General features: G+C 48.2%; 1 protein-coding gene across 1 annotated transcript in view; it reads left to right on the top strand.

The window, feature by feature from the left end:
* Positions 1-664: 664 nt before the first annotated feature.
* The window catches only part of tnrc18 (trinucleotide repeat containing 18), a 47,620-nt gene continuing 22,678 nt past the window's right edge, over positions 665-25,606 (top strand). Inside the window, exons 1-12 of the mRNA XM_071547264.1 lie at positions 665-785; positions 2,452-2,786; positions 12,989-13,129; positions 16,015-16,119; positions 16,536-17,388; positions 17,470-18,236; positions 18,324-18,533; positions 21,459-21,546; positions 22,248-22,477; positions 23,381-23,527; positions 24,180-24,370; positions 25,043-25,460. Of these exons, the coding sequence (XP_071403365.1) occupies positions 2,579-2,786; positions 12,989-13,129; positions 16,015-16,119; positions 16,536-17,388; positions 17,470-18,236; positions 18,324-18,533; positions 21,459-21,546; positions 22,248-22,477; positions 23,381-23,527; positions 24,180-24,370; positions 25,043-25,460 (3,358 nt within the window). The 5' untranslated portion in view covers positions 665-785; positions 2,452-2,578. The remainder of the gene's footprint in view (positions 786-2,451; positions 2,787-12,988; positions 13,130-16,014; positions 16,120-16,535; positions 17,389-17,469; positions 18,237-18,323; positions 18,534-21,458; positions 21,547-22,247; positions 22,478-23,380; positions 23,528-24,179; positions 24,371-25,042; positions 25,461-25,606) is intronic.

Genomic DNA, 25,606 nt, shown 5'->3' with positions numbered 1-25,606 from the left:
AACGAATTGATGAGAGAGGGCATTGGACATCGGTATTTTGGTTTCCCTCATGATTCACAGGAGAGGAAACTGATCTCATTTTGGAAGGGAAGAGAGGATGCTGTAGAGGAATTATATTTTATCAGGTGCAATTCAACCGCCATTTTTGGGGGGTGGAACCGAAAATTAATAGAACAAGACAAGTATAGCAAATTACTGCTGAAGAAAGGTGAAGTAACGACATTACTTTGGAAACGAGTAATGGAGTAACGACCAACAACACTCTCTGCGTCCCCCCTGCGCGTCTATTTTAATCAGCGTGGAAGTGGGGGGGGGGGGGGGTCGCCTTAACCCCCCCCTCCCCACACACACACACACACACACACCATCCCCCCACCCCCTTCAAAAAATTCCCACTGCTTGTTTTGATCACTCAGTCTTGAAGGAAGAGGGGACCTTGAAACGGCTCAACCTCCTTGGTCCATAATTGGTTTTATGGAACTGGCGAGCGGCCAAAGTGTTTACACGGCGTTGATTGACACGCCGCGCGGCCAATCGGAGAGGGCCGTGCTAGAGCGTGCTGGGTTGGGCGGCGGTGGACGAGGGGGGCGGGGCTTGTAAAACAATGCTGTGTTTCATTGCTGAGGAGTTTACGGACGCGTCGGGGGCTTTCTCTCCCCCCCAGTTATCCCCCAGTTTACCTCCGGACGAGCCTGTAATGGACTACTCCAGTTCTCCCAGCAACCCGTACGGATTTTGAGAATCCTTTGCATTTTTTTCTGCCCTGCTCAGATTTTCCCATTCAAGTAAGAGGTCGACATGTTGTTCTTTTTTTTTTCTAAAGTGACACTGTGCTCGGTAGATGTTAAAACATAGTGTAGAAATATGGTTTGTTAATATAAGTGAAAATGGCGCGGAGGTTAATGCATATGCCTTCTGGGTGATTTGTTTTGGGAGCTGCTGCCGATACAAAAACCTGCTTTCAGGACATTTCCTCCGAGAAAGTTTTGAATGTGTCGTTAATGGAACCGTGAAAAAGTTTGAAACGTGGCTGATATGCTGCTTCTCTGCTGCTGTACCGCATGGACCTCAACCGAAGCGATATAGTCTACCTACCAAAACAATTTTAAGGCGCCTGGGTAAAAATATGTTTGGTGTGTTTAAAAAAAAAAAGAGCTTTATTGTGATTTCTAAACGAGCCATTCTTCAGATCCCGCCCGCCTGGATATCACGAGTCATGGCTGTGATGTGTCTGCTTGTAGCCTTTGAAGGTTAATTCGACTTTCGCCCTGTTTTAACTGAAATTAATGAGGACGTTACATTGTTTAAACTTGTGTTTATTTCGGGCTGTGTCCAAAATTACCACAAATTATCTTTTAGGTTCGATTCCACGAGCCGTCTCGATTTTTAGCTCGTTTACTTGGACGGGATTAAAGTCGAAATTGCTTGTTGTTGTCGCGCTTAAAGTAACTTTCTTCTATTTTTGCGTTGTGTAATATTACCAGTGTCGAGTGAGAAAATTGGTGGTTTACCAATTGCCCTCCAAAAATGATTAAAATCGACCTTTTACGCATTCAAGACAACGCATTGCTCACTCGGGTGGTTGAACACTGATTAAACCGGAATTATCTGGCGATTTATGTTGTAAATACACACTGCTACAGCTTAATACTAATTTAAACTTGGGTCTGGGTGGTAAACCGTCGATATCAATGGTAGCAAAGGAGGTTATAGTTTTTAAACAGCGGAATGAAGTGTTTACGGGCTGGGTTTTGATTTCTTTCCATGGGCAGCACCCATGTCCATTTGCGAAGTAGCCAAGACTAAATCCGCATCAGTGGGCAACAAAACACCGCTAACCCCGCTGATTAATGATGCAGCCTTTTGCAACCTTATTTATTTTTAACCCGTTTGAAATTTATATTTGATGCGCCTCAGGTATTTGTGGTGTATTGGTTTACATAGGGACTCGGCACATAGCCTACATTGCTGGTTTACGGTTTAGGAAAACAGCTGGGTAATCGGAAAAGATAGAATAGGTTATTAAAATTTGACGATATGTGTTTCCACTGGAGTGCATTTCGCTGGCCGGGGCAGAGCTGCTAGCGGCCGGCCTGCTGGTTGTGTTGCCCGGGGAGGCGAAGCCCCGGAGCGGCTGCTGGCTCGGTATGCAGTGGGGGTGGAGAGCTGCTAGTCCGCTTCAACATTAGATAACAGTATTGTAGGTTTAATTTAAAGCTACATCAAGACCTACAGATAGGACACGCCAGAACCAGCAATGTGGTCTTATTTGCGACCAGCAAATATTTCACGTTTAGTTTTTGAAGTGGTTTTCCAAACTGCGTCATTGCTCGTATGGGCCGCCCGTTCGCTGCAAAGAGCAGAAATCCTAAAACTATCAGTTCACAACAATTTGCTTAAGCTGACCTCTGATTCTGTGTCAAGCGATTTTTTCCTGTTGTATTTTTATAGGTCAGCAGGATGGCTGAGAAGGACCCCGAATCGCCTGGAAAACTAAAGACATTATTATAGCCAGCATTGGCTTTTTCGGAATATCCGAACGGACAATTTCTTTTCCTAACTTTCCCCGCTGTGGATAATGGATGGCCGAGATTTTGGACCTCCCCGATCCGTCCATGTACCACCTCCGTTGTTGGCGGGGCTCGCAATGGAATCTCACCGACTCGGAGCAGCAGCTGCAGCCGGGAGGATCCCTCCCTCGCCCGGCCACTTGGGCGCGAGTCATCCGCCGCCTCTCCACTCCGGAAAATTCTTGCCATCGGCCATTAACCTACATCCACACCACAGTAAGTGTACGACGTTGTATAATGTGACCGTCCAAGAACCACAACCCTGAAATTATCAAAAATTATCTTGAATTAACGTTGCGCAAAAATGCGCACGGTTTATTCCTGCCTGAAGTAGCCTATGCGGTCATCGCTTGAATGTCGCTACGGTGCTGGTTGGGAAATTAACCCAGATGTAGATTCGTGGAGAGGTGTGGCTGTTAAAAACCTGGGAGAAGTTACAGAATTGAAAATATGGTGTCACTTTTATGATCCACAGCCCTTCCAATGGGCAATGCAATGGCAGAAAATTACTTGACAATTTGCAACACACACCGTGGGGTTTTAAGACCCGAACACACTAAAGGGCTGTGATGTAGGTGTTGTTGCAGCAGTGTGCAGGCAGGTCAGGGTGAATTGGGCTTGGATTGCATGTGGACCATTACACTGCCGTTGCTGTGAAAGCAGAGGTGGGCGTGTGAGAGCGCGTGTTTGAGAGAGAGAGAGAGAAAGAGAGAGAGAAAGAACTGCAGGCAGGTGTGATAAAGTTGTGACCTTAGAGAGAAGACAGACCACTCCTTACTGTGTTGGGGGAACTGGCTCTGCTGTGTGTGTATGAGAGAGCATGTAGTGAAAAGAGCAGAGCAAATGGCTGTGGTTAAGTCATCCCTATTTGGAGTAAAAGCCGCCCTTCTGGAACATTTGGCAAATGGCTGATCCTGGTTTCCCTGCATTTGTACCATCCTGTTGGATACCCCCTTTGCTGCCTCAAGTGCAGCGGGGAACCTCCTGTTTGTGTGTGTGTGTTTGTGTGTGCTTAAGTGAGCAAGCCTGCCAGTATGCATTTAGACCCACAGCGGTGCATGATTTGATCTGTTAGGCCGATAAAGAGGTTTAGCGTTAACCAGACCAAGGCTTCTTAATGTGGACCCGTCATGTGATTCTTCACATCACTGCCTACCTGCTCTCTGTGTTTGTGTGTGTGTGTGTGTTTGCTCCTGTACTCCTCTGACTAGTCAGTACATCACATCTATATGTTATTCCCTGCTGGGCTGTTCTTCTTCCTTATTGCTTCCATCGGTGCAGAACGATGCCTGTTCCTGCTATTAGTAATGGAAGCTTTGTAATAACATTATGCAAAAAAAAGACAGCATTTTCTGTTTGCATACAGTTTTGCGGTCAGGTGGGGGGAATGTCAGCACACTGTTGTCTATGTTTAAACCATAGGCTGCGTCTCGGAAAGTGAGGTCTGCTATATCTTTTAGAAAATGGAAAGTTTGACAAACGCGTTCCTTGCATCCCCTCAAAGTAATGTAGCTGCAGACAGAGATACAGTTACAGTGTCTCTGCTTTCTTTTCAGAGGTGAACCCCCCGGAGTGAATGATATTCCAATTTAGCCGTGCTCCCCGTTCCTTATTGTTGCAGTGTGGGTTTCATTGCAGCACTTGTCACTTGGAGCACAAGGTACTAGAGGTCTAGTGAAGTGAGGTGATGCTAGCAGGGCAGGGCTCTGATGAAGCGTTAATTTGACACGCCGGCAAAGCCCACACACTCAACTCACAGGCACATGAAAAGCTGTCAGAGATGAAATCAACTCGCAGCAAGGATTGTTAGAATGATTGACGTGTGTGTGTGTGTGTGTGTGTCGTGGAAAAAAGAAGTGCAGGGAAGGGGTTTATGGCAGGTGATCTCTAGTTGAACCGATTCTGTGGCTCCAGAATAACATGGAAACATTTTGGGGGTGAAATGATTAGATTTGTGGGTTCACTGTATGCCATTTGTGGGTAAAGCGTGTCTCTGTGCCCGTGCGGCTGCACTTTTTTTATTTCAGCGCATCAGCCGGGATGAGATTTCTCCATTTCCCCTCCTGTGGCTCTGAAACGAGCTGAAAACGGCTTGCGGTGTGTGTGCACGCACACTTGCATATGTGCATGTGTGGAGCAGCTTGATGTGTAGCCAGGGGGTTTGGGAAGTGGAGTTGACCCAACCACTGTTCCAGCCCAGATTGGCAGTTTAAACACTCCTTTAAAGCGGGATACGTTTTATCCTGCCCACACAGTGACCTTCTCACTCTCTGACTCTCATCTCCCCTACGCACACTCATACCCTCCACCCACTAAAACACACCACTGTGCGATACAGGTCATTTAGCTTTATGGCGCACTTCGATAGCAAATCCCCACACATTACATTAACCAACTGGACCAGGATCCGAGTCCCGTGCTTGTAATAACAGTATACGGCCCTATTACATGATAATTACAAAGTAATTGTGGATGTTCATAATGTTCCCATTTAATTGCAATGAGCGGCACAGATCACGAGCTCAAGGACCCGGTGGGCAGTCTGAAGAGCCAAGGTCGCCCCGCTGCTGTTTCTTGTTTACATTTGTTTCGCTGAATTCAAGACATTTTCTTGCACTCTTGTTTTTGGCTGAGCTCCTGAAAGCAGGGTTGACTGTTTATAGCTGCCAACACACCCTTATTTCCCAGGAGTCTCCCTTATTTTTTGGAGTTCAATTTTAATAGGATTTCAGCCCGACTTAATAGAATAGAAAATATCCCTTATTGCCACAACTCACGGTTGGCAGATATGTGTATGTGACAGCTAAACATTTGTTTTTTGTTTTGTGAAGCTGCAAATAGTTTGTTGACATTTGTACTGCTTGTACACACAGCAGCAAAAGGGACCTGTATTTTGAGTAGCAGTCTGATCTGTAGGGTGCAAAGCCATTATTTTCTATCAACAATATACTAGTCTTTTTTTTTAAATTGTGATATCCCAAACGCATCCCTGCTAATCCAACACCTATTCCTATTCATTCATATGCATTGCATCCACACCAGTCACTGTTTACAGATGTAAAATGGCTGTAAATGGTCCTCAGTCTACTGGAGGTCTGCCGGAGCCTCCTTCACCAGATTGAGGCCATCTGTCCTCTCCCTCCTCTCCCCTCCCTCTTACACCAGGGAGCAGGAGAGGTAGGACCCACTGAAATGGAACTGGGCCGAGGAGAGAAGGCCAGAGAGAGGATGTGTAGCTGCTCCGATGGCTGATAGAAGACTGCCGTCCTGTGTGTGTGTGTGTGTGTGTGTGTGTGTGTGTGTGTGAGCTTTAACTCGCAGGGTTTGTGTGTTTGCTGTGATCACCGTTGAACAGTGAAGGATGCGGGTCAAGAGTGAAGGTTAGGTATGAAGTTGTGAGGCTGAGGGAGTGAAGTCAAAGCGATAATCGGCAAGTTCTTCTTCTATTGATTCTGAACAAGCCGCTGTTGCTGCTGCCGGAAATGTAAAAATGGTTAATGAGACCCAAACATCACTCAGGGCGCTGTCCCTCCTCTGTGAGAATGAACGATGACGTGCCTGAACCAGCTCTGCTCTTTTGTCACACACACACACACACACACACACACACGCTGCTCTTCGTGTGCATGTCTCGGATGCAAGAGGTTGCGAGAATCTAAACACATTTCAGCGTTCACGTGGGAGCAGAGGAAGTTGGGAGTGAGACACAGAAGCAAATGTAGGTGTTTTATTAGTGGGTGGAGAGGAGGGAGGTCAGTAGATGGATGTGTTCTGGCAATAAAAAAAAAATGAAAATGGCGAAAGACAAATGGAAAGAGAGACAGAGAGAGAGAGAGAGAGATGGTACTAAATGGGTGTGATCCCCTAGGTGGAAAGTAGTGTTTGCTTTTTGCAGGGCAAAAGTTTAGGTGGTTGTTTGTGTGCATGGGAGGGAGGGAGAGAGAGTGAGGGAGTGTGGGTGAGAGATAACATGAGACAGGGAGAGAGAGAGAGAGAAACTGTGTAGATGAGAGGATTGAAGTCTTGTGTATGGGAATAGGAGCATGTGATTGTACTTAGTGCAGTTAGGGCTGGGGTTTCCCCCTGGGACTCTGCAGAGAGAAAGCAAGAGATTTATCCTGACCACAACACATTTATACACGGCTAGATAAATGTGGTAGCCCTTCAAGTGTTCTCTCTTCTCAAGCACACACAAACACACATGCACTCTCACACACACATGCATAATCCGCGCGGCGTGCAGGGCAGGCCGGGGGTTGTCTTGGCCTATACCACTTTGTCTTCCACGTTACTTGGTGAGCGTGTCTGTTTACGTTAAAATTAATGTGGTGAGTGTGTGTTTATATATATTCAAGACACGGAACTGAGTGAGTGTATGTGTGTATGTGTGTGTGTGTGTGTGAGTGTGTGTGCGTTGGGAGATATGGCACGGACACGAAGCCTCTCAGATTAATTGAATCCTTCAGGAGAGAAAACAGGCTCCTTAAGAGAAAGCACAAGGCCCCGCTGCCCTGCTACAATAAACCTGTCACGGGCAGACAAACGACACACACACTCGCGCACACACATAAATGACGCACACACACACACACACTCAACTGTCAAACATAAGAGGGATAGGCCCGTGTGTGTGTGTGTGTGTGTGTGTGTATGAGAAAATGAGCGTGCCGTGGCATGTTGAAATACCCAAAGCATTAGCTAACGCGCTCGCTCTGCCAGAACCCTCCCTTCAACTCAAACAACAGTCTCCAACACACAGAAGTCACACACCGGGCTGGGTCTTGTGTGTTTGGGTGTACGGTTGAGTCGCTACGTGTCTGATTACATAAGGCGTTAGGTTAAAGGTTATTCCCAGGACATTTAAGCCTGCCATGAGAAAATCCACCGTGGGAAGTGACACAAAAGATGGCACAGAGATAGAGATAGAGACAGAGGCAGGTATGACATGCCAGAAAAGTTCAAATTCAAACAGCATTAGCCGGTTGAGCCGATTGTTGACATTCGACTTTATTTTTTTAAATCACCCCAAGATTGACTGCTGCACATTTGTCTTCCCATATGCTTGTGTTTGAATGCATGTGTGTCTGGGTCATTGCATCTGTGTGCCCGCGCAACTGTGCATTCCATTTCATCTATGTGTTGGTATCTGTGGGACTGCATGGCTGGCTGTGTGTGCGTGTGCGTGTGTGTGTGTGTGTGTGTGCCTGTTGCGAGTGTGTTCCCATTTGTTGGTATCGAGGAGTGCGTCAAAGTAACACCTGCTGTCTTCACAGGAGATTTAGAGCAACACCGCAGCCCTGCGCGGCGCACACCGCCTGGCACACACACACACACACACAGGAGGTGTAGACTGGAGCCGTGTTTCCATCCAACTGTCACGCAGTTTTTACACAAAGTTTTGGAACGTGGCAGAAAGTAGAATGCCAATTAGGTGCGTTTCCATTACCTGGGTTGAAGTGAGTAAATTGTCCAAAGAAAACAAATCCATGAGAAAAGTCTTTAAAGAATTGATTAGTATTGGGCAAGTTGTTAGTGTTAGCTAATGCTGGCCGTATTTCATGCTTTCATCTGAAGCCAAACCAAAGAAAAGCACATGGCAATAATCTAATGCACCAACTAATGGCCATACAGCCACAATGTGCAGCTTATACATGGGAGCGACAACGGGTATGATATTTCTGGAAGGTTGTGATATTTCATAATGTCAAGAGTCATTTTTGAACTGTTTTGCAATTAGATTAAACCATTCATTGGGCCGATCAGTCCAAGCCTACCTCATTTTTTTTATTCCACAAATGCGTTTCCATGTAATTTCTTTATCAACAGAAACATTTTGCACTGAAAGAGAGTGTGAAAACCGTACTGTGATGTGGTGAAATCTGATCGAATTTTGCAGCTTCAGCTTTTCTAATTCGATGCATGATAATTTGCAGAAAAATCAAAACCCATCAGATGGAAGTGGTTTGCAACGCAAAAGGTTGAAGTGAAGTTTTAGACTAGTTTATGTTCAACATGAGTTCACACACACACACACACACACACACACACACACACACACACACAAACTCTGTACTCCAATTTCCTCCAAACAACTCATCCATTCAGTGTCACAGATGCAGGAAAATCAGTCATTTACATTTCAGATCATTAACACACACACACACACACTAAGCCACATGCACACAGCCTAGATAAATACACTCGCACAAAATAGATCACACACTCACACACATATCTACTGCCAGGCTTGTATGCAAATCATGCATATCCCCTGTGTGTATATGTTATGAGCTCTGTGCTGCTTTATGGTCAGAATTAATAGTTACCAGTGTCGGTGTGCCAGTTGGTTGTGGCAGAGATGGATAGCATGGCTGAGTTTTACTGTTTGAATGTTTTTCTTGCCGGGAATAAAAACCAGAGATCAATAGAGATTCCCCCCCAGCTAACCCTGCTCGGAGTAGCACTGATGGATAACAGATGGGTTCACAAGGGGTGTAAGTGTGTGTGTGTGTGTGTGTGTGTGTGTGAGAGAGAGAGAGAGGGAGGGTGGGCATTTATACCAGGGATTTTTTGTGCATATTTATGTGCTTTTGTACGTCTTCCAGTATTCTGTTGTTTTTGTGCGAGTCCGTCTCCGATCGATTTGTGATCAAGACTCTGTTGTTGAGTTGGATTTTGTCGATTTTCGGGTGGGTGTGTGTGTTTGTTGTTTTCGCGGTGTTGTTTCTCTCAGAATTGTTCTCCAGCAGGCTTCCGCCTTCCTCTGATAGCGAGATACGTTACTTACGAGGATCTGAAAATGGAGGTTCAAAATGTGTTGCGAGTCGGATAGCGTGTCTCTTGGCAACTCGCTTATCCCAATATGGCATACTAACTGTCTCGTGAAGTGGGAGCCAAATTGTGTGTGTGGGGTGGGAAAGCAGGGTGAAGTTGTAGAGAGAGAGAGAGAAAGAGAGAGAGGAAGGAAGGAAGGAAAGGGCTGAGGGAAAGAGAGAGAGAGAGAGGCAATGAAAGAGTAATTCCAAAACATTTAAAGAAACATTTCCCTCTCAGCTACCATTTGGATGTTGTTTCTGGAACGAGGAGTGCAAACGTTTTCTCTCGTTCTTCCCCTCCCTCTTTTTCCCTCCTTTTCCCCTCCCTCTAACTGGGAGGGGAAAGGGAGTTTGGGATAGTATGTTTTTTTTTCAGTCATGAGACTGTGGACTGTATGTAGTTCAGTCTTGTGTGTGTGGGTGTGTGTGTGTATAAAGTGCCTGTGGGCGGCTTGGATGCTGAGATTGATCCATACTCTAGTGGGGCGTCTGTGCCTCTTGAGGTGTGTGTGTGTGTTGGAGAGACCCTGGTGTTTGGCCCGAAGGAATGGAAACTGCTGACATCCTATCAGGACCTCAACATCCTTGACAGGTGGTGTGTGTGTGTGTGTGTGTGTGTGTGTGTGTGTGTGTGTGTGTGTGTGTGTGTGTGTGGGAGGGGGTATCTGTCTACATTTTAGTCTGTACACACACCAGGTATGTCAATAATTACAAAGCGGATTATAGGTGTGAATAATCTGGCTAGGACAACATTGTGATATCCTGACACACACACACACACACACACACACAGACTCCCACACATCACTCACTTTAGTGAAGGACGGAAAGGAGACGGTAAATGTTGTTTCTTTGTATTTTTAGTGCAAGATAACATCACATTCACTTATAAATAAATTGCATTTTCAAATTGCACTGAAAAGTTTGAGTCGCTTGACTTGAGTCATACCCCGGCTCACATGATTTAGCGTAATTTACAGTTACACAAGTCAAATCGGTTTTTTTTTGCTAAAATCAAATCAACATACCTTTCACTCAGAAGCTTCACAGCACCATATAGATGTGTTCCAAAAATAGGGAAACTATAAAAGTGAAAGTCATGAGACATCTGACATCCAAAAAAGGACAACTTGTTTATCACACAGTATAATGCAGCAGGCTATATGAAGGACATGCACAGGAAATAGACAAGTGAACAATAATCATTTATGTGTAGGAGTATAAATCTCCTCTATAATGAATAATAGATGGTAGTAATAAGAGAAAACGGATAACAAGCTGTTTCTCCAACATTCCTGGCGTGTTTGAGGTGAAAATGTGCCGCTGTGCCGCACTTCTACGCCTCGCACAAGAGGGAAGATACATACTGAGACTAACTGTGGGTTAATTGCAGAAGGTGTGTGTGTGTGTGTGTGTGTGTGTGTGTGTGCGTTTGCAGGTGTCTCTGAGCATACTGCCTGCCTACTTGTCATTGCACATGTGTATATTCTTGAGTGTGCATGTTTGCACTTTTGTGTATATTCTCAGGTATGTGTGTGCATGAATGGATTCTTAGATGTGTGCTTGTGTGTGTGTTTGCACATATGTATGTGTGTGTTTTTGCACGTGTGTGTATTCTAGATGTGTGTTTGTTTGCACGTGCGTGCGTGTGTGTGTATGTAACTCCCGCGGTGTTTCTGACTCAAAGGCCATTCACTGCGAACACACACAAAACTGTTTGCACATGTCAGTGGTCGCACAGCGATGCAGTGCACTGAGTGCAGCCACTTAGGCTGTACACACACAGAGTCAGAGTACATACACACACATGCAGAGAGACTTTCATAAATCTGTATCTAATAGGTCTGGGTGTGGAAGGTTCCACCTACACACTGTTTTCAGAGCAGAGAATAAAGGCACACTGCATTACTCCTGTATGTGTACACACCTCTGTTTGTGATTAATTTGAAAGCTGCATTTGCTATTGATTTAAAATGCTGTGTGTGTGTGTGTGTACAGCCGCTGATGGACTGCGGCTTTAATGTACTGATTTAGATGCAGGGGAAACTCAGTGAGCACAGCATGTCTCTCAAATTCCCACAGGACTAATACAGAAACACACACACACACACACACACACAGTCCCCTCCCCCTCTCCCCTACACAGACAGCACCCTTTCCCCTACACACATGGTTAGTTTTATCAGGGTAATGGCTGTGCAGTGCATTCAGTAATGGGCCGGGTGGGGTGGGGGGGCCTCAGCTAAACATGAAACCCTTTCCAGCTCTTAGAAGGTTGTGATTGGAAGAGCCAGTAATGGTTCAAAGGTTCAAAGTTTACTAATGGTCAGATTGCGCAGAAGGAATGGAGTCGCTCTGAAACGCGCCATGAAAATTGTGCTCCAAGTCTAATAAAACCAATCGATGAACGGAATCATGTTTAGATATGAAGTGTTTCAGGAGGATTCACACTATTGGCGTTGCCGTGCCGCTGCAGCGACATTGCGGTGCTGCGGTTGGAGCAGTTTGTGAACTGAAGAGTGATGGCTTTTAATGGTAAAGTGCGTGTAGTCTGCGTACTTAAAGCAGAGTGCCACAGAGTTGTAGAGGGATCACACTGCAGGATGGATTATTTGTAACAAGCGGGGTGGTGGGCGAGTAAATTGTTGCTGCCCTCTTAACATTCAAACCAGGTTTCCACCTCAGTAGAGTTAGACTGGTGTATTGGGCTGATATTGGCCTTTTGTTAAAAATTGGATATCGACAAGGCGGACTGATGATTAATGTGATGCAGTTTCAATACTGTACGGAAAACTCTTAACCTGAATTGAGTCTAACCTAATAGTCTAACATTTTAATTAGATTCCAAGTTGGCATCAATGTTGTTTCTGGTATTATTATTCTATGTTTCAGTGAAGACTTTTAATGTCCCATTGTCTAAAATGTTTCACTGGGTTTTCCACTCTTAGGCAATCAGCAGCTTCATTCCTAAAAAAATATTGGTACCGGCCTATCGAACCCTAGTTCAGTATTGCAATAAATAAGTTAAATCAGATCCAGTGTATTGGTTAATTGTTTCTCCCTGACAATTCACTGACAATCTATAGCCAACCAAGGGAATGCACTTGCTGATTTGCTCTAACCAGATGGATGCCGTCACGTCAAATCACCCCCTCACAGTAGAGGAAGTACTGTAGTCGTTTATTTTAAAGTTTTAGAGTCAGTGTATCTTATAGATTGCAGCAGATGTTTTCACCAGTGTTGTGGCGATTGTGGTTTTCAGGTGGCGGTTACGTTAAGTGTCCTTTTTTTTTTTTCTGGTTGCACTCAGTCTGTGGTTTGTCTTGTTGAAATGGAGCGCACGGTGCCTCAGTAATAATGTGATTACAACGGACTGCTTCAGCATAGAAACATCAGCACTTATCGATTGTGCCCCCTCCCTCCATACACACACACACACACACACACACACACACACACACACACACACATGCACAGGCTGGACAGGAAAATGACAGCAAGTACGTATCGACCCGCTCCGTTCCTTGAGCGGTTTTTCAGTTTGTTATTTGGGGTTTTTGTGGTTACTAGAGTTGACTTACAGTCTTCCTCCCCGTTTCCTAGGCGATGCCTTCCCAGCAGGCTCCAGTCCCTTCCTGTCGGGCTACCCGGGCCCCTCCCCCTTGACCTCCGACCCCGCCTACAGAGCCGCCAACCCCAGCAGTCTGCAGATGGCTCAGCTCTGGGCATCGCACGCCCATGAAGGTAAACGGGCGCGCACATGAAACCCGCTCGGCCCAAACAGACAACAAACGCTCTCTCTGTCTCTCCCTCTCTCTCTCTTTCTTTGTTTTTCTGCCTCTCTCGCCCTCCCTCTCCCGTCCTGACCACACCAGTACATAACTCAAACGCACACAGACACAAATGGCTTCATATTACCATGACATTTCTCACAGTCCGCCCCTGTCCTGCCGTCCAATGCCCAGGAGGCTCGTTCCTCTTCTGTTCCTCATCGCTTACACCAGTGGGAAACTGTTCCATTTCTGTCTCTCTGCTGGTAGAGCCGCTGCCGGCTCTGTCCTACATGCGTCTCGCTTCTCCTGTCCTCCGCCGCTCACCGACTCTCGCCTGTCACGCTTTGCTGTAATCCATCTTCCTCCCTCTTGTTCTTTTTTGAGCTTCCTGTCCAATCTGCACTTTGTCTCCGTCCTCTCTCTCTCCATTCTATCTGTTATCTCTTTCTTTCTCTGTGCCTCTCTCTTTCTCTCTCTCTCTCCTGCCCCACTTTTCTACAACATCCTCCTTCTGTCCTCGCTTGTGTACATGATTTTTGGACACACACACATATATACACACACACCCCCTAGAGGGTTTTTGTCCTCTCCCTGGAGCTTACCGTCCTCTCTGTCTCTGCTCCCCTCTTCTGGCCTGCACGGTAACTGATTGAATCTCCGTTCCCTCCCCATTCCCTCGTGTCCTCTTGTGTCTCCTTATCAAATCTCACCGGAGTGGAAGGTCAGATAGGAGCGGAGGAAACCTCGTCCCACGGTGCATTTTGGCGAGGTAAAGGGAGAAGGACGAAAGGATTTCATTTAGGATGCAGTTTAAAACTGATTACATCGCCAATGTGACACAGATGCTGTCTGAACAGAGCAAATCAGATTGTATATGATTGGGTTTTACTTCTTTTTTTCTGATTTACCTGAAGAGTATAAATCCAGCCAAACGAGGAGAAAGGATGGAAGGAGGGCTGGACTTTTGAGACTTGACCGTAGATCTGGCTAGAATAGAAGCTGGAGTATCTAAAGCTAGAGGAGCTAAAAACCTCCTGCTGGTTAAAGTGGCCTTGCTCCGATATGAATAGAATCCTTTATAGCCTAATAGAGACTCTTAAGGCCTGGCTGCTGGCTTTAATAGCAGCTAAAGTTACTAAAAGCTGAGGACGTTTCCGGGCAGCAGCTAAAGAGGCAGACTTTGGATGTGCTCGGGATGCTGCATAGCCGCGGAGGAACCCCATATCAAAAGGTGTCACAGATCAAGGTTAGCTGTTAGCGGTGGATAAAGGGAGCTTTGCGAGAAACCGAGCCTCCTTCACATCGCTCCTCTTGTATTTATCTCCCGCTGTCCTCTGCCCTCTGCCTCTCTCCGTCTGCCCGCTCCCCTCCCGCCCACCTCCCCTCGCGTCTCCATTTCTGTCTCCCTCTCCCCCTCCGCCTCTCAAAAAACGAAGAGAGACAGATTTATACCACGGCTCTATCCACCCCCCACCCCTTTTGATGTTTCCTCGGAAGGGCCGGGGTGTGGGAACGAGGAATGTCTCACCGTCCGGGTGGTGTTTTTTTTTTTTTTTCTCTCTCTTTCCGTGGCCTAGCGCCGTGACACCAGCCAGCATCACCGAGTCACAGCCAAGCGCGGTCCTGACACAGAAACCCGGAGCGTTACACCAGTCGAGCAGGATCTCTCGTCTATATTAAGAAGCGGTCTCCGAGAGCGGCAGCTGGCTGTCGGGCAGACTCTTGCCCAACACCGAGCCCAAGCTGACCTCACAAACGCAACTATTTACTCTGTGCAGAGGCCTTGATTTTAACTAGAACCATAAGCAGAGTGGGGATAACGAAGAGTCGATGTCATGTCATATTCATTCAGCAATGGAATAGTGAGCAATGTCTTTTTTTTCGCTGCTGTTACTACTTCAGCGTGGTTTAACAGTGGGAACGTTTACATATACTCGATACTGTGAATAATCAGATTGAGGTGATAGTTTGATGAAAGCATTTACATGGTTCAATAAAACATGATTTTATTTGATAGGGAGGTTAGTTCAGTCGAAGAAGGATGGAACGCTATGACATCCAGCCTGCATCCACGAAATATGTTGTAAAATGTTCTGGGATTTTTACATGTTACATAATGTTGTCCATGTTAATGAGCTTATAGCACACCTTGATGGAGGCGGTATAATTCTCGTTGTCAGCTGAAAGCAGATGATGCCGTAATATTCCCATGCAACATTACACATCCTTTCCCCGGGGTTTCCAGTCGCTCCAGAAAATTTCTAAAGGTTTAGAAGTTTTGCCGTCGCTCACCATGTCATCTCTGTGTAAAGAACCACACTGCCGCCTTTTTGAAACATGCACACATTTCAAAAAACTGAAAGAAGTCAGGATAAATCAAAAGACTGAGCAGAAATCTACACTACCAGTCAAAAGTTTGGACACATTTTTACTAATATTCATATTTTAGAATAATAGCAAAGACATCTAAACTATGAAATAACACAAATGGAATTATGCAGTGACCAAAAAAGTGTCAAACAAATCAAATCTATCTTATATTTTAGATTCTTTAAAATAGCCGGCCTTTGCCTTGATAGAAAGGCAAAGGCTTTGGAAAGAAATTCATACATTGGCATCAACTTCACTATTTATATTTGTCTAAGAAACTAATTTCAAGCATTTAAGCATAAGCCTTTAGATCAAAATGGCTTTAAGAGAATTAAAAACAGTGCATTCAATCAGGTGTGTCCAGACTTTGACCGATTTTGACCCAGTCCTGTTAAAGATGATCAGACTAGTGTGTTTACATGGCATGTTGCATTATGTTTTGTGATATATTTTGTATGACACGCTGTGTGTTTCCTGTGTCTCCAGGCTACCCCCCTCTGCCGAGCAGCCTGTACCCGAGCCCCTACCTGCCCCTGGGGCACCTCGACCCCCCCTCCCTCTCGCAGCACCCGCTCTACGACTCTCACAAAGGTCAGTCGGGTCCCAGCCGCCAGCCACGAGAATTCACGGAGAGAAGTGACTGAGTTTAGTTTTTACACATCCTCCCATAGCCGCGATACATGCGGATGTGTGGGAGCGTGTTTGGTGTTAAGTCTATTCATTTGAGTGGGTGTTTTTTTTCTTATTTCAGAGTTCTCGCCCTGTAATGTATACTGTGTTTTTCCCGCTCCCTGGCTGTGGCTGTTGCCCACCTAGATCTGTGTTGTTTTTTGCGTTTTGTTTTCTTGGCAAGTCTGCACTTAAATATTTTTATTGTGTTTGCCTCTGCTTATGTGCTGCAGTATGTTGGCATGCTCATTATCTTTATCATCTGGAACAGTATGCATTGTGTGTGTGTGTGTTTTTGTTTTAAACTCATCATGCGTTTTATGTGTCGTTTGTTCCAGAGGGCTTCTACCTGCCGGCCTCCATGAGCCAGTCGCCGCTCCACCCTCCCTCCGCTCCCCCGGCCACCCCGTCCAGCTCCACCCCGCCCCAGAGGACGTCCCGGGACGGGGGGAGGGAGCGGCCCTACCGGGGGGAGAGGGAGAGGGAGAGGGACAGGGAGCGAGAGCGGTCGAGAGAGGAGCAGCGGCCGCACAGCGTGGTGGACCTGACGCAGGACGGGAGGGGCGAGGAGGACCGGAGGGCGAGGAGCGGCGAGAGGGAGCGGGAGAAAGAGAGGGAGCGGGAGAAAGACAGAGAGAGGGAGCAGAGCTGGTCCTTCCATCCTCACCCTCTCCCGCACCACACCCACCACCAGCAGCAGCAGCAGCAGCAGTCACACTCCCAGCCCTCCACAGCTCCCGGAGAGCCCAGATCCAGGCCTGGCAGGTACCCAGAGACGGACAGAGGGGGTCGGGAAGAAGACGGCGCCCCTCGCCCCCACCACACCCATAACTCTAACGCCAACTCTAATAACTCAAACTCGGACAGAGACAGACAGAGGAGGAACGACTCTGTGGCCACGTCCGTCGGGACCCTCCACGTCTCCTACGGCCTTCCTCCCCCGCTTCAGCCCTCCTCCGCCACCGTGGGCCTGCCCCTCCCCCTGCCCCACCCCTCCACACCCAGAGAGCCTACCAGAGAGCAGCGGGTGATCGCGCCCACGTACGTGCCTTCTGTGGAGGTTTACGAGGAGCGGACGGGGCCCATCCAGATCGCCTCGCAGGCCCGCGACAACAAACACGGCGAGAAACACAGAGACAGAGAGAGGGAACGGGACAGAGAGAGGGAACGGGACAGAGACAGAGACAGAGAGCGAGAGCGCGAAAGAGAGAGGGAAAGGGAGCGAGAGAGGGAGCGAGAGAGGGAGCGAGAGCGTGAACGAGAGAGAGACAGGGAGAGGGAGAGCTACAGGTTTCCTGAGAGGAGCCTGTTGGAACATTCTCGGCTCTCCCAGTCCGGCGAGTCAACCAATCAGAGAGAGGAAGGCTCTGTGATTCGTTCCAATGGTTCCATTGGAAAACGGTCCCAGGACACGGCCTACTCCTCTAGCCAATCAGGGTTCAGCCCGGACGCCAGGGACATACCTAAACACTCGATCCGATTGGGTCTAGAGCGGGCAGGGGTGGAGCCTAAATGGAATAACATCAGCCCGTTGGCCAACTATGCCACCAGTCACATGGCTGCCCTGGCGGCCCAACACGGACACACACTCCCCTCCCCCCACAACCAGCCCCCCCACACACAAACGTCCCATTCCCCTCACACAGCCCTCAGTGCTCAGCACCAGCACCAGCCCAACCATAACCCACACTCCTCCCACAGCCACTCCCCCCACCTGCACGCCTCCCAGCATGGACACGGCGGACACGGGCGCGCAGGTGAGGAGGGGAGTCAGAGGCGCTACCTGGACCCCTCGGCCCTCTACCGGCCCGGGGGGTCGCTGGTGGGAGGTCCCGGTAGCGGAGAACGAGGAGGAGGGGCGAGCTCAGACCCCGCTGAGGTTTCGGCCATGCAGAGCCTCATCAAATACAGCGGCAACTTTCCCGCCGAAGGTCCCGGGTCCTCCAGGCACGCCGCGGACACCCGAGGGCCCTTTGGGGGTCTGGGCAGCATGCGGCTAGAAAGCGAAAGAGAGAGGGAGAGAGAGAGGGAAAGGGAACGGGAGCGGGAGCGAGAGAGGGAAAGGGAGCGAGAGCGGGAGCGAGACAGGGAAAGGGAGAGGGTTGGAGTCGGACCAGGAGGCTCCGGGGCGTTGAGGGTGCCCCCGCAGCTGAAGAGGGAGCAGGAGCGGCCGGACAGCGCCCGCTCGTTTGGCCGGGAGGGCGACGGCGAGGTGCGCCACCCTCCGGTCGGCATCGCCGTAGCCGTGGCCAGGCAGAGGGACAGCGGCAGCGGCAGTAAACAGAACAGCGGACCCTCGGACGCACAGAGACCCCTGCTGCAAACAGCTATCAAAGGTAATGACATTTTTGATGTGGATCATGGGCAAGATACAAGCAACAAAACTCAATGCTTCACCAGTGTAATTCTAAACACATTTTGGAGACGCGTGCATTGCTAGTAGTAGAATGCTGTGACAAGTTTCACAAAGGTGCAGAGTTGCATCATTGCTGTGTATAGGTTTTTGTGTACTTGGGAGGAGAGGGGGGGGGCTTGAGGTTAAGTTGACTCAATTGATCTCACAAGTCATTTTTATCTCTTATAGTTTCTGGCAAGTTAAATCAAGCGCACCCAAAGTAGTTTGGCAGTTTGAAACGGTTTTCTAATGTATTTTTGCCCGGGTCTGCTTTTCAACCCTCGCTCCACCGTGGCTCCTCTCATAATCCTGCTGCGGGGACTGAAGATCCCCTTAGTTAAATGAACCAAGAGCAAATGATTCCTCATTTTGGTTTTCATGAATTATGGAGGATTCATTTTCCTTCGGATCAAAGTTATATTTCCTCAGCCCCGTTTGACTTTGAGGTGTTCATGCGTGTAACGTGATTAGAATGGTGAAAACAACTTTTCCTCTGAATCGCTAATTATGTCATGGAAGATATTTGGTGAGAACGGCTCTCCACTGCGTGTCTATTGGCTCTCTGTGCTGCATAGCAATTCCTCCCATACCGCGCTCTATTCTTGCACGCCAAGGTCATTCAGCTATAGCGCTCCCGCTCCATCTCTCCCTTTCTCTCTCACTGTCTCTCTTTCTTTTTCTCCCTTCTTCTCCTCCTCCTCTCTGTCACTTTCGGTCCCTCTCTCGGCTTCGGCTGCTTTCTGTTCTCTCACGGCTCGGCCCCCTCTGTTTCTGTCTCTCGCTCTTTTCGTTTTGCTGAATCTCTCTCTCTCTCTCTCTCTCTCTCTCTCTCTCTCCTTCCCCACCCGTCCTTCCTCAGAGTTGGTCTTTTCGAGTCGCTCCTTCCTTGTCCCACCTCAGGCCCCCTGCTCCTTCTCCACTCTTTTCTTTATCTCCTGCCCTCCCTCCTGCCCCCCCCCCCCCCCCACCTCCCACCCCACCCTCTCTGCATTAAACATGTCATTACGGAGTGCAGCTAAAAGCTACAAACAAGCCTTGAATTACAATAAGACCATGGGTGCGTTGCTAAGCAATGGATCAGTCTTGAGAGAGTGAGGGACTGTGCGTGTGTGTGTGCGAGAGAGTATATGAGCAATTGTGTGTATTCGCGAGAGTGTAGATGAGTGTGCGTGTGTGTCACTGAGTGTGTATTTGTGTGTGTGTGTGTGCGTGTGCCTGTTGGGGGCGTTTATTCATTTCCTTGCTTGAGCAGAGCGATTGGTCTAATAGCATTAGTCCCTCGCGCTAAGAACGGCTCTAAATAAACAGCAGAGGATTTACGCAGAAAACAGAGATGGATGAATGGACGGATAGATGGAGAGATTGAGGGGAAGAGAGGAAGAGGGATGGACAGATGATGGGAGAGATAGAGGGAGGGAGGGAGAGAGATGGACAGGAGGGGACGGATCGATGGGTGATAGATGGGAAGTGCGATGGGAGGAAAGGATGGATGGCAAGAGAGACGGAGGGCGGGAAGCGGAGGAGAAGTGAACGGAGAGAGTGTGACGGGAAGATGGAGGGAATGAAGAGAGAGCGATAGAGGCATAGAGGAGTGGAAAGATGGGGAGAAGGAGAGAGAGAGAAAGAGGGGGCGTGCAGCACTAATCGCTGGCTTTCTGATGCAGAAAGGATAGCATGTGGGACAGGCTCTCCGTAACCTTGGTAACAGTCTTGAAACCTTTCCTCCGGAGCATGTCAGGGATTGTTAAAGTCTCTTGTCCCTTTACGGGCTACACACACACACACACACACACACACACACACACACACACACACACACACACACGCACACACGCACACACGCACACACACACACACACGCACACACACACACACACTCTCTCTCTCTCACACACACACACACACACACACACACACACACACACACACACACACACACACACACACACACTTCTAGGTCAGAACTGAAGGGTTCAATACACTTGTATAAAACCCTTCTCTCCATCTCTGCTGCTTGGGGACTTTCAGTCAGCCTTGGTTTGCACGCAGAGAAGGGAGGGAGAGGTAAATGGAGAGAGAGAGAGAAGGAGAGAGAGGGCGAGAGAGAAGGAGATCCTCATGTTTATTCCGGATTGCTTGGCAGAGTGGGGCGCATTGACTGGTTGAGTGGTACTGGGTGTGTGTGTATTGCCTCTCTCTTTCTCTGTCTGTGTCTCTCTCGGGATTGGCCTTCATAGTATGCGGGGTGGGGGGATGGAGGGAGGGGCGTGGAGTAGTATTTGGACTGTGTGTGTGTTTAGTAGGGCAGGAGTGTTATGTTCACACGTCTCCCGTGGCACTAGACTAATAACTGATAAGAGTTGACACTCTGAGTGAGAGCTGTCACTCCGTCAGTCTGTGTGTGTGTGTGTGTGTGTGTGTGTGTGTGTGCGCACGCTCTTTGTGTTGGTGCTGCAGCCCAGCATTGTATTTTTAGCAGCACCCCTCTCATTTTGACATGCTGTGTCATGTCACCCTTATATAGCTAGTGTCACCTTGTCTCTCTTCTCTTCCTCTATCGCATCTTTCTCCCCTCTTCTCCCACCACATCTCTCCCAGTCTCCCTTCCTCTCTCTTCTCTTATCCCCTCTTCTACCTCTATCTCCCATTTGTCCCTTTTTCTCTACATCCCCTATTCTTTATGGTAATATTTTGTCTCAGTTATAACTTATACTTATGTATGTTATCGGGGTTTAAACATTCCACCGGCCTTAGTCACGCGGCTACTGAAGAACCTTATCTAATCTTTTTTTTTTTTTTGTTTCCCTTTTCTGCCCGAACTCGTCTCTCCTTCCCCTCGCCTGTCGACCCTCCTTCCCCCTCGTAGATGAGGAGCGAGGGGAGGACCGTGCTCGTCACCATGACGACAGACTGCTGGCCGGCCGGTTGGAACGAGAGCAGGAGAAAGTGCTCAGGTGAGGAGGGTGAGGCCGAATGGCAGCGATGATAACCAAGTCTCTCATAGACTTCTATAGTCTATGAGAGTCAGCCAATGAAAACAGTAGAAAATCCAGTCAACTTTCTAAATACGCATTATGGTGCACTGATCAACTGCATAATATTTCACAATAACAACTTTCATACTGTCGGAGTTATATAATACATTGGTATCAATGAGCTGTATCCACTTCCATTGTATTCATAGGCATTATGTGCAGCAGAATAAACTTTTTAAGTGCCAACTGTGACATAAGTTTCTTTTCTTCTTCTTCAAAAAGTCATCTTCAATCAAATTGGCGTGTTGAGCTCAAAACCTTTCATATTCTTTACATATTTCGTCATTTTAATATTGATCATCCTTAGGCATAACAACAACCTGCTAGTCTAAAGTTATCAGTGTGTTGTGATTGTTTTTATTTATGCCCATATATACAGGGGTCAAAATTTTAATTGCCCCTCAGCCTGTGGCTAATGCCAAATCATCCTCATTAGCCAGAATTTGAATGGGGGCCAATGGAAGTGGTACAAAAATGCAGCCAAATATTCTCATTAGGCTAGAGCACGCAATCCCTCTGTAGCCTCGCTGCCAGAGAGTGCTAATACAAAAATGTATGTACTCAGTCACAATTTTTTTTTTCATAAAAGCTGCTCCTAAAAGTGTTCCATGTCCTCCCAGAGAGTCCAAGGAGCTGGCGGAGTTCACTCAGATGCACCCCACCCCTCTGTCCAGCGGCCTGACACCCACCATGATGACACCCAGCCTGATGACCCCCAACCTCATGGTGACAGGCGGGGCCGCCCTGGCAGGGGCGGGGCGCTGGCCTGCCGACCCCTCAACTCTCACCTCTCACCCCTGGATGCCCCGCCCTGGAGCCCCCCCAGTCTGGCTGCCCAGCTCACCCTACGGTAAGTGGATGGGATGAACACGGGACTGTAGACACACTCGCTGTTACATCCACATGTTTGCGCGTTTAACGTATTCAGATGAAAGTCATTACATGTGGTTTTCGCTTATAGGATGAGAACATAATTCATTGCAGCTTGGATTCACTGACCAAATATTTTCATCGCAAGAAAGCTGGTAAAAACGGGGCAAAACAGCATGCGGTTTACTTTAAGTGTTATCCCCATGTGTTAAAGAAGGAGTCTAAATCGGTTCAACATCAGCACATGGCATGAAGTGAGAGCCAATGCACCTTTTTTTTTGGCATGCTAGCAAAATTCTACATGCTTAGCTTTTTTCTGATTGGTGGAGCAGAAAAGGGAAGGCAGTTAGCTGCGTCGTGAGTGGCTCGTCCAGCAGCAGCACCCAGGGGTCGAGTGCCGCAGACATTCCAGAACTTTGTAGGACATTCCAGAACTTTGTAGGACATTCCAGAACTGCTCATACCGCCCCTGTCGTCCAGAAATAACAGCATGCACACGCACATACACACAAACATGTGAAAAGATAGACATGCAACACACACACACACATAGAGCTCCCAGAGGGCCGGCTCTGTCTAGACACTGAGGGCAAAACAACAGAAACCTCTCACAAGCAGCAAAATTCAATGTGTTCTCCCTGATGGAACTCCATTATGCCCTCAACTTTGGTATAAATACTGGATGAAGGAAGATGTTGAGCAAACATTAGTTTTGGCTTAGCTGAGAAAAGGTTATATATTTTCTTTCCTCTCTCCATGTCTTCACCTCACTTTTTCCACACCCTCCTTTTATCCATTTTCACCCATTTCTTTCTTATCTTCCCATCTCTCTCTCTCTCTCTCTACTTCCCCTCCTCTCTCTCCACCTCCCCACCCCCTCCAGGCCTGGGTCCCTCCTCGCTCCACCAGACCCTCCCCCCAGGCTACCCCCCCTCTCTGCCAGGCTCCATGCCCCCTCCCTACCAGTTCGCCAGGGACCCACAGTCTGGACAGCTAATAGTCATCCCTACTGAACACCTGCCACACTACGGTATGAAAGCTACTTTTTTATGTGTGTGTGTTCATGTGTGTGTGTGGTCTATGTATGAATTATAAATTATGCTGGTATATGTGCATGTGGTTTAACTCTGTACGTGCTGGTTTGTGAAAATGGAGACTCCTATTCCTATTCATTTAGAAGTGCTGTTTATTTGCATTTGACATCAATACATTATCACTGCATTCATTTTGAGACATCAGGATAATTGCTGTAAACAAACAGGACAAGATAGTCATTGAGAATATTGGCAGCCTCTACACTGCATATTACATTGTGTGCCAGAGGGTTTAACAAGAAATCTGCTGGATTGCTTTATGGCACAAAACAAGAAGAGGCCGCTGTTCTTCCAGCACAAACAGAACTAAAGATTTCAGAGTTGGAAAAATCACTTCCAACATGAATCCTGTTCAGTAAAGCAAAAGAGAAAACGGGAAGCAATGGGGTTTATGGGAAATGTGGTCTTAATTTTGAGAAACACAAGCTCCAAAAATAACCACCTCAACCACGGTCTCGTTTGTTTACACTTAATTTGACAATGATGAATCGACGTTTAAAAATGCTATACATCGCACCGCTAACTTTCAGGTTTGAACGGATATTTAAGTTTGCTCTCTTCCTCGCTCCCCTCTTCCCCGCTCCGCAGGAGGCGATGTACTGGAGCGCGGCGCCCCGGTGTGGTCGGGGGTGTACGGTACAGGCAGCTCGCTGCAGCACGCGGCCCAGGCCCAGCTCCAGCTCCTCTCCCAGCAGCAGATGCTCCGGCAGCACGAGCTGCTCATGATCCAACAACACACAGCACAGGTCCTGGAGCTGCAGAGGAACGCACAGCTAGTAGTAAGGGACATTTCCATGCATCGTGTTCATGTGCTTAGACACACACATCATCAAGTCCTGGACCTGCAGCTCGTACTAAGATATTTACATACATATATATGTATAGCTACCTACACCTACATACACAAACAAGAAAATATAGCAGCCCTGGAGCTGCTAAGGAATGCACAGCTAGCAGTATGAGACATTTATGTGCATATATATGTCTACTTATACACACACACAGATGCATATAAACAGCTGCAGATGAATGCACAGCTAGTGGTGAGGCAAAGAATAGTACATACACACACATGCAGATAGCTGTACATACACACACCCAGGAGGCAATTATAGAGGGAATGAGTTGGGACGCCATACACCTTGATTTCACAAATGTCTCAAAAAGTGTTAAAGTTGCACAACAAATAATCTTGCAGATAAAGTGCAAGATATACGGGCGTGAGTGCACAGCCAGGGGTAAGATTATGAAGACACAGTGGTGCAACACGCTGTCACACTCACACGTACACACACACACGTCACGTCCCGGAGCTTCGGGGAGATGCAATTATAGAGATTCGAACGCAGCATGCGAGCACACACTTTCATTAACACTCTCAGGCACACAGTCTGTCACGTTAAGAGACGTGTAGTAAGTGCACAGCGCTCTGCTTTCTCCCCGTGTTGCAGGAGCGTCTGAAGGCGAGCGAGCACAGGCCGGAGCTGGAGGACAAAGCGGACAAGCGGAGCGCCGAGCCGAAGCCCCGCCCCTCCTCCATCTCCTCCGCGTCTCCCTCGCCCGTCTCCCTGCACCCCCGCAAGCCCCCGGCCCCCTCGCGCTCGCCCACCCCCTCCACCTCCTCGCTCACCCCGCTGCCGCCGCTGCCCTCGCCGGTGACCGCCCTCAAGTCCGAGGAAGGGGGGCAGAGGGCGCTGTCTCACCCCCCGACGCCGCTGCCTCACCCGCCCTCGCCCCGCTCGGCCTCCCCGCCCCCCTCCTCGCCCCGCCGGCCCAAGCAGGAGGCGGCGGAGGAGGGGGAGGTGGGGAGGCGAGAGCAGAGGGAGGGGCAGAAGCCGGCCGCCGCCCCCTTCCAGGGCATCTATTCAGGTGAGGCTGAAGATCTCTTAAAGGAACAGTTCACCCCAAAATGAAAATTCAGACATTAACTACTCACCCCCGTGTCAGTCGAAGCCAAACACAGCGTGAGTTAGCCTTCATACTTCCTTTTCAGCTTTCTCTCAAACTATGTTTGA

The sequence above is a fragment of the Centroberyx affinis genome, unplaced genomic scaffold (assembly GCF_046629955.1).
Source record: "Centroberyx affinis isolate AG114_WGS23_722 - 3 ecotype Tasmania unplaced genomic scaffold, CSIRO-AGI_Caff_v1 ptg005756l_1, whole genome shotgun sequence".
NCBI classification, from domain to species: domain Eukaryota; kingdom Metazoa; phylum Chordata; class Actinopteri; order Beryciformes; family Berycidae; genus Centroberyx; species Centroberyx affinis.
Note: the sequence above shows the minus strand (reverse complement) of the source record. Positions and strands in the feature narration are given on the sequence as shown.